General features: G+C 45.0%; 1 protein-coding gene across 2 annotated transcripts in view; it reads left to right on the top strand.

Moving 5' to 3' along the window:
* Positions 1-7221: 7221 nt before the first annotated feature.
* The window catches only part of mRpL38 (mitochondrial ribosomal protein L38), a 57419-nt gene continuing 49440 nt past the window's right edge, over positions 7222-15200 (top strand). Inside the window, exon 1 of one of the 2 annotated variants that reach the window (XR_012824473.1) lies at positions 7222-7516. Coding sequence is in view for 1 of the 2 variants with exons in the window: in XM_075674858.1 (XP_075530973.1) it covers positions 7393-7516 (124 nt within the window). In the remaining variant the exon portion in view is untranslated. The remainder of the gene's footprint in view (positions 7517-15200) is intronic. The other variant, XM_075674858.1, reaches the window with a different exon arrangement.

Raw genomic sequence — 15200 nt, 5'->3', positions numbered from 1 at the left:
GCTGCTGGGTGTGTGCGCTGAAAGGGTAAGGAACACAAAACCCCCAGGATGAAAACATCAAATTGCAAGCCACTTTGCCACACTTGCCTTTGTGCCGCACACCCCGCACGGTGCACCCCTATCACATTGCCCCAAAAAAGAAAATCTCTTGCCAAGGATGGAGGAGTAGAAGTGAGGCTAGAGAGAGGTGATGAAGGTGTGCTGTGCGGGGCATGCATCGCCAAGGCGGGTGAGGCGAAGCTGCACATGTTTTTTTCTTTCCTGGATTTTGCTTTCCTTTTCATTTCGGTGCAGACATCCAGTAGTCAAATTTAACTGTTATGGTCAATAATGCAGCATTGTAACATTGTACAGGCAAATCTCGATGTAATGAATCAAGCAGGACCGCCGAAAATCGTTCGTTATTTTGAAATATCGTATTGAAAAACTCGCGGTTATAAACCAGTAGACAAACCTGGGAATGAAAATGATGTACTTCGGCAGTAGACGTGTGTGCGCACAAGCATACTTTCAAATAAAAATGTTTCACTCGCTTCAAAGCTGCTTTATTTCAACAAATCGGTGAAATCAGCTATTTTCGTCTGTCGTGTGCAGCACGCACGACCGTTTAGGAATGCATCTAAATCTTCCAGTTTGGGCTATACCTCATCAGGTATGTCATTGCACCGAGCGATGAAAGTTCAGACTTTGTACGTGTGCACTAAAACGTCAATGTTCGACACAATCTCATCTGTGTTTGGTGACCCACAGTTGTCATCCTTCGGGTCGTCATCATCACTGGAGACGTCGCTAGTGCAGTTAACAATCGCTTCGGCGGTCAGGTCTGCCGCCGTTTGGGCTGCGCTGTCGCTCTCCACGTAGTCGTCGAAGGAAGAGACTGCGGGCAGCATTTTCGCAACCTCGGTCCACAGGTCCCCTGGGTGGTTGTCGGTCACCTCCAGGTCATCTTCAAGATGCACAGGCGCTTTGACAAGCCCTGCTTTTTGCCAGCAGTTGCTAATGGTGGACACCTTCAAGTTACACCAAGCTCCTGTGAGCTTTTCCGCTTCCTGACGAATATTGATTGCAGTTGGCTGCTTTAGGCGGAAGTTGATAATCAACTGCTGCACAAGGCACTTACGAAATTCTTTCACCCTCTTTATAATGCCCTGGTCTAGGGGTTGCAGCAAGGACTTGGTTGTTTGGCGGCAGAAACTCCAAGCAAAAGTGCGTCAAGCGAACATTCACAATGTGACCAGGGCAGTTGTCGACAACCAATAGAATTCTTCAGTCATCCCTCTTCATTTGATGGTCGAGTTTGGTGAGCTACTCGGAAAAGACTTCTCTGGTCATCCAGGCTCTTTTCTTGGTGCGGTAGTCGTATGGTAACGACATGTTTTTCATGCAGCGAGGCTTCGTGTACTTGTCGATGACGAGTGGTTTAATTTTCTTCGTGCCTGTTGCATTGCAGCAGAGCAGGACTGTCGCGTGAAGGTGCGCCTTCTTCCCTCCTTTGCACTGCTGCCCTTTGAAGTCCGGTCTTGCAGGAGCTGATAAAAACATGTGGTCTCATCTGCATTGAAAATATCATCTTCAGAGTACAATGCAGCCACCTCTAGAAAACGATCATTGTGCCAGGAATCCGCACCTTCTCTGTCAGCAACCTTTTCCTCGCCCGAGACTACCTGCCAAGTTATTTTATTCGTTTGGCGGAAACGAAAAAGCCAACCCGCACTGGCGTTGAACCCAGTTATTTGAAGTGCATCGGCAAACTCACGGGATTTTTCTTGGAGCATTGGACCAGACACGGGAAATGTTTTACAGTCTGGCATCTTTGAACCATGTGAGAACGGCTTGGTCCACATTTTGAAAGTTTCCCAGTCGCAGCCGTTTCCTCGTAGGAGCGAGTTGTGATTCCTGGTGAAGCTTGACAATCTTGTCTCGATCTTTCACAATGGTCGCAACGGTCGATGAGGCAATGCCACGCTGTCTGCACACGTCGATTTGCTTTTTCCCTGCATAGATTTCCTGCAATACATCCAATTTGTCCTGCAGCGAAAACTGCTTTCGCTTCTTGGCGCCGTCGCTAGCTGCATTCATCATTGGATCTCGCGCGAACATCACCGAACTGTTGTTGTGAAGTTCTTGGTGAAGTTTGGTGAAGCATTTGGCAGTCGACATGGTGAAGATGATAACTACTGCAATGTTCCTCGGTTATAAAGGGAAAATAAACTATTGTTGTAATTCTAAAATATGCACTGTATTGAAATTCGTAGTTCTTAAATATTTTTACATTGAAAATACAGGCAATCTAGCAGGGATTCTTAACATATTCGTAAATTTGAGAAATTCATTTATGTGGGGTTCGTAGTAACGAGATTTGACTGTAGAATGTGGGTCATTTTACCGTAGAACACAAAAAAGTTCAGGGTGCAAAAGTTCACGTCAATAATGAATGTCGAGTAGCATGATGCCATGGATCGGAGGCCTTGTTCTATCTTGGAGAGTACAGTGTAAATGCAATATTGAAAAAGTAAAGTGGTTTTCTCGTATAACAGCAGTCAGCCATGCAGTGGGAAGTTCAGGGAGAAAATAGATGTAGAAAAAGGAAAGCATAGGCGCACACATCTGGCATGTACAGTTATACAGATGGCATGCACTGCAACTGGCAGCACCCCCAACTTCCTCCCTTCACAGTCTTGGGGAAGAGCAACGGGAGTTAAAGCACCAGTGTGGAATGAAAGAAAGGCAGTGATGAGAGTACATGTGGAGTATTCAAGTGTAAACTGGTTGATGCAGTGATGTCGAAAGAGGTGGTGATGTAGAGTGAAGGGGGATCACGAGTGTAACTGCAGGAGGAAGCAAGAAAGCAAATACCGACAGTTCAGGGCTGGTATTTTTTTCAATTCGATTGTTTTCACTCGGCTCGGTTTGTTCAGCTTGATTGTTTTCAACTGCTGTGGGCAGTACTACAGGACTTTTTTTGTCCCCCGTAATATGATAGACTAATTTATGTTATGCAGAATGCAAGTTGCTGTATGTTTGAGGACTCATTGATATTTCGCCGACAAACGTTGATGCCTCTACTGAACAAAGTTAGCTGTAGTTAGCTTGAATGAACTCAAGGCCGGTTCTATGTTGATATTTAAGTGCAGAAATGCTCAGCAACAGAGCAGTTCGTCACTCAAGTCCGAACGAAGTCCTGCTCGGGACATTGGCGAAATGTCCAGCACGAATGACCTAAGGATGTCCGCAGGAGGATAAGAACTGGATGTTGAAATTAGTCCGATAATGATATCCACTGGATGTCCCCAGGACGATGCTCTAGGAAGCTTGGACGTCAGGATCTCCGAGGGAGTTTCAATGCCCATTGGGCTCCTCTGCGCTGTGGCGTAGTTCCGTGTACGCACGTGCTTATATATTCAGTCATTCATTCCTTAATGTTGTCTTTGTTTGGCCTGAATGTATGCGAACAGCATGTATTGAGTGTATCGCCGTACTTTACGAAGTGGTAATGGTACGTACGCAGCTGATGACGTTCCGATCATTATAAGCCGTTATCGCTCTTTAGCGCCTTATTCATCTGCGTCGAACCGTTATGAAGCGTGGCCAAACGTACCCGGGTGGCGGCGATCTGCGATGCCGACAAAGAGTGCCGACTACTGCATGATATAGCTTTGTACTTTGTGTTCTTGCCGCTTACTTCGCATTGAAGAGAGACACGCGGAGAGCGTCTGCTAGTTCAGCAACACAGTGGGAGGAGAGAGGGTATGGCGCTACCTTTATTTTATAGGGGTGCCGGGGGAGAAGTGTGCCCGCCTTGGGAGGAGCGGTTTCTGGTGGCGTTGGCTCGTACGATGACCTTTGGATCCATGTACAGTCTTGGTCAAAAAACTTGAACCCGCTGTTAACGGCCGGGGAGCAGCTGCGCTCCGCTATCGCGGCGCTGCCACCGTCGGCGCACGCCGTTGTTCGCTTGCGCCGAGGATAAAGAGGGCGAGGGAAGCATGTCTCTCACTCTCAAGCGTCGTTTGATAACAGCGCTCGTGAAAAACTTGTACAAGTTTGTATAGGTGTTCTGTGCTAGTACGGCGAGCGCGGCGCAAACGGGACGGTGGCGAAGCGGAAGCCGCACGACCGGCTAGCATGCTGTTTGCAGCGTATGCTCGATGAGCGGGCGGGGGTCTCTGGCGACCGCTGTCAAACGTTCAAATTTCACAATTCCAAGTATCGTAATCATTAGTTATTGTTTTCAGGGACCAAATTAAAGGAACAGCGCTGTGAATAGCCCTGCGCATGCACAGGGGCACGTTGCGAGGATCGTAGCTGAGATCTGACTTCAGCAGCTTAATGATACATTAAATAACGTGCCACAATATATGGCATCTCGAATTTGTAATCATGGATGTCGCAAGTAGCAAATTAATCAAGAAAGCACGAGCTTCAGGGTGGCACCAGCGTCTCTCGACGAAATCACAGGGGCTAGCATGCCTTCAAGGCATTGTGTGTGGCTTGGTCTCTGGTTGCCCCGAGCAATTGCAGCTTACCCATGTGCTTGACTGTAAACTAGCCAAGGTCTCTAGTTGAAAGTACGCTACGTTTAGCACTTTCTTTTAAACTGCCTGTGAAACCCTCTCTAGTAGAGATGAACTATACCTCAGTAAACTATATCTAAAATACCCCTTCCAGTGAACCCGTGACAGCGGCAGCACCGCCGGTGTGACGCCTTCACTATGAGAGAATCCTATAATCTTGTGGCCCTGGTCTACTTTAGGCGATTCAAACGCGTGATGCCTAATGCAAAGGGGATGAAGCTACACTGGCCTCATGTGTGCATGAAAGTGGGACCTAACGACAATGAGGCAGTATGCAGGAAGATACGAAAAAAGGCGAGGTAGTCGGCATTTTCCAAAATGCCCAGAGAATGGGTCTAACTCAATCGGCTACTGATGCAGGGCAAACATCTTCTAGTCCCGAAAAGTTTTCATAATCTCACTGTGGGTTTAATTCAAAAACTTCAACGCCAAATGCCCTCGTTTGGTCGTTCCATAATGGGGAAGTGCGGTCAACGTATTTCAAATATTACAACGGCGGTTACAGGCCCTTCCCCAAGAAAGCCTTTGTAGTCGAAATTGCTGCGTCTGGTCTTTTCTAAACGAACGATGATTGAATTGCCCGCATATTATAATAAAACCTGGAACAGCGCTAAACAGCACTGAGAGATGTTAGTTTATTTTTTATCTTTTGTTTTCATCGCACTTAGAAACACATTCAAAGTGTTTATCTAAAAGCATAATGCGAGGGCTCTCGCCTTTGAATGTGTAGGATAAAATTGTAATAAATTTCGATAATTAGGAAAATTTTTTACTATAATGCGCTGCATGGAAGCCGGGCAGTTCTGCCCATACGAGCGCATTTGCTCGCACGAATTAAGCGCCGAACCACGGCTGCCACAAGACGACCTCGCAGCTGGCAGAATGAACGTACGTCACACTAGTCTTACACGAGCCCTGTTATCAAAGCATGCTTGAGAGTAAGAGGCATGCTTCCCTCGCTCTTTATCCTCGGCGTACAGTGTTCACTGTACACTGTACCTCGGCGCAAGCGAGCAGCGGCGCGCGCCGGCGGCGGCAGCGCCTCATGGATGGATGGATGGATGATTGAGGCTCAACCCCTTGAATCAGGCGGCGGCGGCGCGCGCCACCTAGCCTTTAATGGTTCTATATGCATGCATACCTATGTATTTACTCCTTTACTTTTGCGTTGATATTATCCACCATTCAGATAGTCTCCGTTTAGTTATTTCTACCTGTTCAAAGTCTATTCTACTTTCATTGTCTTTAAAACCCAAAGCTTTGAATAGTTCCCCGTTAGATTCAACTGCAGGGTGGAGTTGTTTACAAGCAAGTATCAGGTGTTCAGCCGTTTCCTCCTCCTCTCCACACGCCTCGCACACCAAATCTATCTCCAGGTATCTGGCTCGGTACGTTTTAGTCCGCAGTACACCTGTCCTGGCTTCAAACAACAATGAGCTTCCCTTAGAGTTATCGTAAATATTTTCTTTGGCTATTTCTTGCTTAAACGTCCTGTATGTCTCCAATGCCGATTTGGTTTGCATCTCTGTACTCCACATACCCCTCTCTGTCTCCTTAACCTTTTTCTTGACAGATGATTCCTTACTTGTCCCCCCGCTACTGCCCAAGTATTTGCTTGTCAATTTTCTAGTTCGCTTCCTCCACCTCGTGTCAACATTCCTCGTGTATAAGTAACTGAAAACCTTCCTAGCCCACCGAATTTCCCCCATTTTTCTCAATCGCTCCTCAAATGCTATCTTGCTACTAGCCTCTCTGCCCTCGAAAGAAGACCATCCCAGATCCCCCTGCACTCCAAGATTTGGTGTCTTGCCATGTGCTCCCAGAGCGAGCCTACCCATACCACGTTGCCTAATTTCCAACTGTTGCCGGGTCTCTGTTCTAATACATAGAACTGCATTGGCAAAAGTCAGGCCTGGTACCATTACCCCCTTCCATATCCCTCGTACTACTTCGTACCTATTGTAGTTCCACAGTGCCCTACTCTTCATAATCGCTGCATTTCTGTTACCTTTAGTCGTTAGATATTTTTCGTACTCTGTCAGATACTCAATGGCATTATTTATCCACACCCCAAGGTACTTGTATTTATCGACTATCTCTAGCGTGGCCTCCTGTATCTTATGCTCGCCGCAAATGTTATCATTAAAAATCATGACTGTTGATTTTTCTTTGCTAAACTTCAAGCCTAATCTGTCTCCTTCTGTACCACATATGTCCATTAATTCCTGCAGATCTTCTGCATATTAATTGTCAGCCATTAATACAATATCATCCGCGTACATCAGTCCTGGTAATGACTGTTCAATCAATTTTCCTTGTTTGAAAAATGATAGGTTGAAGCCGAGTCCGTTTTGCTGTATTTTGGCCTCAAAACCTTGTAGGTACAGCATAAACATCAGAGGTGACAATGGGCACCCCTGCCTAAGCCCCCGCCGAAACATTACAGGCTCCGAAACCTGCGCCCCGCAATAGCGGAGCGCAGCCGTTCCCCGACCGTTCACAGCGGGTTCAAGTTTTTTGACCAAGACTGTACCTTCGTTCAGAGTGCAAAACGTTTTTTTTGTGTGTGTGTGTGTGGAAGAGTTATAAATTTGCAAAGTTGTAATTTTTTTTAATTTTCTTACAGTCACACATCCAATTCGATCCAATCCAATTCGATCCAAACGTGCAGTCATGGTAGCATGGAGGAAGCATGGTAGCGATGTTTCCTTCCTCCATGTGTGGCATTAATTTTGTTCTCCGGTAAAAGAAGCGGCTTTCAAGCGCATGCTTTCATTGGAGGTATAAACAAGCTTAGACGTGTCTATTAAGTGCAGTAATGGCCACTCTGGCCGCATTGCTGAAGAGCTTTCGGGCTTTCGGGCGTTTGGAGCCGGCGATGTCTCGTTCTGTTCGGCTTCGCCCGCTGGATACTGCGAAGAGTTTGGAAGAAAAGATGCAAGGTAAGTATGGCTGAGTCTTCTCATTTAATGCATATTTAGAAGAAACATTTGCTTCCTGAAATTAGAGTTATCTCCTGATGCTATAAACGAGCACGTTCTTCTTTCGCTGTGTGAATATGGATCTCCATATCTTGCTATATTTTACATCATTCCAGCGCCTTGTGGTGGTCAGAACACTCGAACGTTGTGAAAAGAACACTAAGGTTTTATTACCACCCTGGCGTGCCAGTGCCGTTTGTACCATAAGCTCCATAATTATGTGAGCGCAACTACTTCCGCGAGCCAGGCAGTAGCTCTTCTGTAGCACCTTCACACTCCTCATACCCGCAGATTGGCCTGGAAACTTTTTACGTAGACAGTGCATTGTATGCCGTCTGTTTAGCCCATCTTTTACTCCTGTCGCTGCTTCGTCTGCGGGTTTCATGCAGGACGTAGTTAAGCTGAGTTTGCCGTGTAGGACAGGAAAGAGCCGTCCATATTACTGCTCGCCGCGGTAGCCAATCATTGCGGTAGCTCAGTGGCTATGATCATTGCTATGGCGTTGCGCTGCTGTGCCTGAGGTCGCGGGCTCGATTCCCGGCCTATGCGGCCACGTTTCTGTGGAGCGAAACGAAAAACCGCTTGTGTTCTTGGATTTATGCGCGTTAAAGAAACTGCGTGCCTCATCATCATACTGTGGTTCTTGCGCGTAAAACCCCAGAATTACTGCCTTGAAAAGAAATGCAATAGCTGGGCCGGGAGCAGATATGAGAACGCGGAATGGTGTAAGCAAACACATTCAATTTAACGAAATTTTGGTGAGGCAGACACTACAGTTGGTGGGATGTTGCCATTTTATATAATTTCATCTGTGTGACAGTGTCAGTGACAATTGTTCAAGAACCAGTGATGCTTTAGAACCCAAATGCTTTTCTGGGGGAAGATAAAGTTGGCCGTTCTTCAGTTCATTTATTCTCTTATCAGTTATGTTGCAGTCAGTAAAAACTGTGCATGTTGCTGGTATATCTGTGTAAGACAATTTTGCATGTGCCTTTAACAGCAGTTTGGTGCCAAGGCATAATTTCATGAGTGCCCTTTAGTGTCTACTTCACCTTGCTGAATCTCAATGTAACCATTTTATAAAATTTTTGTGTGCAGGTATATTAATGCCTGGCATTAACCATGTGCATTGTGGCCAATATTACCCAACCTAGAGAATTGTATGGTTACCTAAGGTCTCTGATTTGGCTGCACTTTTTTCACCAGTTGAAGGTGTGCAGCACTTTCACCCCAGATTACATAGTACATTGCATGCTGCCCGCACTTCTCTCTTCAATTTAGTGTTGTGCAGGGGTCAATTTGGCACTGACTTGCATGTAATGAATTAAAATGTCACTAATTACTTGTAATTTTCTCCTAGGTTTGTAATTTAACAATTAAATTGAGTCAGTGATGCTCACTGTAAGTCAATTACTTTTTTTGGTAACCAATTACATGTAACCATCAACTTTATCAATGAGACGAGCTTTAACAGGCAGTGTAGCTTTGAGCACTTGAACTTAGTGAAAACTACAGTAGGGTGCCTGCAGTCATGCCATGCAGCAGCCTCGCTGATGCGCATGTTCAGGCAGGCAAACCCTGGTGCCCAGTATCCTCATCTTAATGCTAGGTACATGGCTTGTATTGTTGGCACCACATTCTACATGCATAGGCAGTCTCACTGCGCTTGCTCCAAACCCATTCGTATCCATCATTAGCGTATTTAATTGAAATCTATCCGCACAAATTCCCTGATGCCACCTGCACTTCTTGCGGGCAGACTGCTATGTTAGCACATACGCTCTGGGAGTGCGGGTCGCTCGCCCCGACTTATAGCAAGACTGAGTGGACTGCGCTTCTGCATAGCACAAGCCTTCAAGACCAAATCCTGGCCCTCCAGCACACCCACGTCAGGGCTGGTAGGCTAGTCCTGCCGGTACCCACGTGGGAATAGCCTGGTGGCGCGAGGCAACCTCCGCGTCTGCACTGGACTTTAATAAAGTTGTACTAACTCACTCAAAACGGTTTCGCATTTCTGTGCGGCACAAACGCCACCACGTCAGGACAGTCATGCTCAGTGACTTTGGTGCCAAAAAAACGTGCACTCGCCAAGAATAAAAGAAAAATAAAGAACAGATGTTTTGGGCCACGTACGCGCACCTTGATGGTGATCAAGGGGCCCGTACGGGGTTCGGAACATTGGCACCAATATGTTTCCTTGCCAGACGAGTTTCCATTGGACACTTGACTATGTTCAGTGACTAGATTTTGCTTTTTCTTAATGTCATTGGATAGTTCCCGACCTTTATCTGGTAATTTTTCCAACTGGTGTTCGTATTTTCCAACACCGCCCCTCCTTCTAGCACGCGCATTGAGCAAAATTTTAATTCCGGTGCTGATGTCCTCTGAGAAAATCGGGGAAGGTGGCCGCCAAAATTTTTTAAAAGCAATGGTTAGTGAAGATAATGTATGAAGGGTTGCAGAGGATGCACTGGAAGAGCCAGGCCAGCTCATTTTATTTACTGTGTTTGTGCTGTGCTAGAAAAAGTTGGAAGGAAAGTAATGTAAAAGTAATTACTTTTTGATAATTGCTCAACTGCTTTTGTGGGGTAGTAATTGGTCACTGTAATGAATCACACTTTAATGGAATAATTGTAATTGTAATCAGTTGGTTTTCTCTGTAACGTGTACAAGACTGGTTCAGCACTAGCTCACAGTTCTACTGCACTCGCTACTTTAAATGTGCAGGTGTTATGCGAACACTTTGTAGTAGACATGGCACAGTGTTAGTTTATTAGTGGTGTGCATATGAAAATGTCTCCTGCTTCGGTTACAACACTCAGCCTAGCTGGCACAAAGAGAGCTACAATTTCAATCCTTGGGATCGTTGTCAGCAGAGGTTGGTGAGGGCTTTTAACATGCTGAATTTCTTTCAATCTGATGGCTTTTCCTTGTGATACACTTTCTGATGGGGGAAAAACATCCACAGCCACCACTTTGTTGCCACTGTCGAGCATGATCTTGCGAGAGGTTATTGCGAGAGGATCTTGTGAGAGGTTAATTCAAGTGCTCAATTGCAAAGTGACTATCCTTTGCAATTGAGCACTTGAATTTGTCTGAAAAGGCTCAACTGGTTGTGGCAGATGACAGAGCTGGTTTGTTACTGCACTTTTCTGTACATTCTATAGGATCTGCAATGCGCACAGGTGTTGCACTGCACTTGCATGGCCCTATGAGCGCACTCTTGAGAACTGGTTCAGAATGTGTAGCCAAATCAATAGGCATTTAACACATCAGTGTTAGGAGTATCAAAGCGGAAAAGAGTATGTGTGGGAAGGTGGTTACATGGTGAGGTAGAGAGGGGATGGTAGAGCTTAGGTGTGTGTGTGTGCATGCGTGTTTGTGTCATAGTGCAGGTGGTCTGTTCCAAACCACTGTCAGTTGAACTTAGCTCCTCGAAGAGGCAGGACATGTGTCGAGTGAGCCCCTGAACAACATTTTGCAATGCGGTGAATGCGGTTTAAATCATGGATTCGGGACCTGATGGAAGTGCAACGTAATGCTAATAGATTTCTCTCGCATTTACCAGTAAATTGCCACTGAATCTTTATAGTTTGTGCGTACTGTACAGATCCACAGAGAATATATTTTACACCAAAGCTGTATATGGCTAGCCAGTTCGTCCGTCCGTCTGTTGGTCGCTTGTACGCCAGAAACTCCTCCGGTGCAACCCCATGCACAATCACGAAGAAAAAAAAAAAGGAGAGAAAGATAGGCGCGCGATTAGCTAACACCACCTAGGTAGCACAAGGCCTGTTTACTCCGATCCATGACATCACGCTACCTGGCCCGAAATTTCCATTGACAAGGCTGGCCTGATGAAAATGGTGACGTCAAAATCACTGTTACCTACTCAGGAGCATCCCTATTAGATTCTGTGGCAGTTGGGCCAGGGGGCCAGGAAACATGATGTCATGGATCGGAGTGAAAAGGTTTTGTGCTATCTAGGTGGTGTTGGAGTAGCTGGACCAGTAGTGACGTTGTTGCTCTCTGTTGCAACCGAGCACACACACAGCAGTTTCTCTCCGGCTTCGAAATTGGTAGGCCGTGCGTTGTATATACTCCTTAGGAGTAGGCAGCTTTTGGTCAGCAACACCGCGTCTACGCCGTGCTGTTGCTGTAGCCCGGGCACAAGAACAGTATGCAGTTGTTGCTTGCAGCTGAGCGCACGGAGAAACTGCATATCAAGGATCCGGCAGCCTACCAAGCTGTCATTTAATGAACTGTTGGTATTAACCCAGTGACAAACGCCAGGGCTGCATGTTTCAGCTTCGCCTGTTAACCATCTGTTTGAGTGCTTGGGCAGTGATATATGTATGTATATTTTTTTCATATTAAAGGACTGAGTTCATGGAGCAAAGCTTTCCTTATTTTTGGGTACTGTGACCGGCAGGTAATTTTTATAAACCACATTAATGTAGAAACAGATATGTGAATACAGGCCTATATTGTTATGTTGCTGCTCAAGACTTGTGATGTTCTGACTTTCTGAGCACTGTTGCTATGGTAGTTTCTGTTTGTTGCTTGTGAATATAACACATTTATTTCTAATAGTCATGAATAACTTACCTGCAAAGTCCTATTAGTCACAGGCTTCTTATTGCTTGGTTTTGTAACCATCCACTCATTTAGTCTACCTCTGGGTGTCCTGTTGTATGACAGTGTTGCACAACTTTGAATGGTGTTTGCTGTATTTTACATGTTACAGGAGGTGTAACGTTTCTGCTAAAGACTTATCATCCTCCTTGTTCCTCCACACCAAAGATTAGGATTTGTCAGTTCCAGCTCTGGCTGACTGTCTTTTTTTTGAACAAAGTCTCTACTGCAGCAAATAAAGAATATTTTGTCCAGATACATCAATATTTTTGTGTGCAAATTTCATGCCCTAAAATTTACAGATTTCTCCTGCGCTTTCTATAGCTTTCCCACGCTACTGAAGCATTTAGCAGCTGTGAGGCTTCCTACTTCCTTGTTTGGCGCTCAGTGTGCATCGGAGGAAACGAGCTTGCGTTGCTTTGCACTATGCATTTGACTACATTGTGACCTTGAGTGATTGACATAACACCTGGTGAGATTCACGTTGGATTATTTGTGTGACAATCAGTCAGTTGGCTTCTTAGAAATCCCACCGGTGATGGGGGCGAAATGCGAAAACACCCGTGTGCTTAGATTTAGGTGCACGTTAAAGAACCCCAGGTGGTCAAAATTTCCGGAGTCCTCCACTACGGCGTGCCTCATAATCAGAAAGTGGTTTTGGCACGTAAAAACCCCAAATATTATTAGAAATCCCACCGGCAGCAGGTAAAGGATTAGAGACATCAAAATTGCAGTTGTGCTCTTCTCTTACATTTATATTTATAGAATGTAACCATTTACGTTTGAATTTTGGTATAGTTAGCACTTATACCTTTGTCACATGGATGATGACAATAAATATCTACAGCCTTCGATATCTTAATGCCATTAGTATTCCTGGAGCCGTATGCATATTTGTAGATATGCAAATATGCACATGCATATATATGTAATATGCACATACTGCTTATGCATATTTGTGATTTAATGCCATGAGGATAATATATGCATTCTACATAAGTTAATTTGTGAACAAAATGTTCAAAGAGAAACTATTTACTGGTTATAGGTGCAAACAGTATCACTAAAAGCATTAATAGGTAAATTTAAAGTATAGTTTACTTTCTCAAAAGTTTTCTGTCTAAAGGCATGCTTGTAAACTGCCCTTGAATTCGCAGGTCATGTGTTGCAGCAATATGACAGCTTTATTTTTGAGGATGTCAAACTGGAAAGTATAATTAGTATGATCTGCGATATGTAAAAAGTTACTTCCCTTATAAGATGGTCACAACAAATGTAACACAACTGTAAAGAACAAGACTACGGATCTGGGACAGCCTACTGAATTGTGGAATCTTGGATACTGCTACTGACATTGCTTTAGGGCCATTAAGCTTGCCAAAGCCACACAGGAATTAAAAGTTATATTAAGTGCTTGTGCATTAATAGGAAGTTTTTGATTTTGCGCACCCAAATTTTGGGGACGCACACCACCAGCTTTACAAAAAAGTGCAAGAAGGTATACAAATAAAAGCAAAAGGCATATGAAGGAATGCAAGTGGGACATGGCACTTTGGGTACCCAAAGCTGTTTGGGCATGCAAAATGTCAATCTCTCTAATGTTTCACGCCATTGGTGCTATGCCACAGACATAGTCAATGGCATTAAAACAATGCCACTTGTGGTATAGTACGTTCTTACGACTCATTTTGCTATTGAATGTATACTTTTGCTGCCAATGGTAGCAGTTATAACAGTGCTTTTAAAATGGGTTTATGAAGTGAACTGAAATAACTGTGCATAAAATTACCTTAACCTTTTTTTAGGGGCATTTTTTATAATTTATTGTGATGGCCTAACATGCGCACTGCATTCACTGCAGCTTTCATCATTGCAACATTTAATGCCAATAAAAATGCACATCTAGCATCAACTTCACATGCAGTTGCCTCAAGAAATTTAAGGCCCTGGACTCTGAACGACATTAACCTTGCCCATTGGCATGGCTATTTGTATGGCAGCACATGGCGGGCCACATGGAGTTATGGGACACTAAAGGGAAACACTGAATGAATTTAGATTGACAAAGTATTCTTGAGAAACTCTGCTTTCATTGAATTTTCATTAGCGGGTTGATTATTAGATAATATAATGGCGGTCAAAGTTTCATTTTTGAATTTTGCAAGGAAACCCCGGTGCCGGTATGTCAGTGTCTCGTTACAGATTAAAAAGCATATTTTCGCATTTTGGTGGTTGTGGTTCAGTAAAAGTTATTCAAACTTCCCAAGTTCAGTCTTTGGCTTTTTAGAATACAGTGTAGTCCATTTCTACCGAAAAAAATTTAACTAGGCCCAAGCAAACAGCTTCAAAATCCATGACGTCATGGCAAGCTGGTGTGAGAATTTTATGATGGTGGCTGTGCCACTCTTAGCCGAATCTTTACCAAATCCTCCTTCAACGGCCCTGCCTGTACCTAAAAGCATCTCCAACATTCCTCACTCCCTCGTTCGTCCAATCACACTGCGGTGTGCGCAGTGTGCGCACAACGGGGCTCCAGGGTGACGCTATCTGGAGTTCCAATACGTCGAGGCTGTTGCCACAAATCCTTTGCAGTGCAACGAGTCTCTTGTCTCACAACCTCACAAGACACAATTTTCCCCGAAGAAAACACTTCCATGCTCGGTTGGGGCATCTGGTCCGTTTGCGGAATGTCTCAGCATGGTGCGGTTCAGCGGTGAGGGGTTGACTTCAAAGCTATGGCACTGCTTCTGCAAACCGACTGGCGGAATCCCCGACGCAGTCAGCTCGCTTACGCACTCTTCGTAAACTGTGGCTCCCCCACCCCGGATGATTGTAACTTTCCGCCGCCATATTGGTGTCGAGTCACGCGTCTCTTTTGACCACCCCACGTGACCCTTACATGCAGCTGCCCGCACAAACAACGCTGAACTCGACTGTGTCCCTTTATGATATTAGTTGCTTACTGCAATTTAATATCCATATGAAACAGGTGTTTGATTGTGGGATTTTG

Source organism: Dermacentor variabilis, chromosome 1, assembly GCF_050947875.1.
Source record: "Dermacentor variabilis isolate Ectoservices chromosome 1, ASM5094787v1, whole genome shotgun sequence".
Lineage (NCBI taxonomy): Eukaryota > Metazoa > Arthropoda > Arachnida > Ixodida > Ixodidae > Dermacentor > Dermacentor variabilis.
The sequence above is the reverse complement of the archived record's forward strand: the minus strand, read 5'-3'. Positions and strand labels throughout refer to the sequence as shown.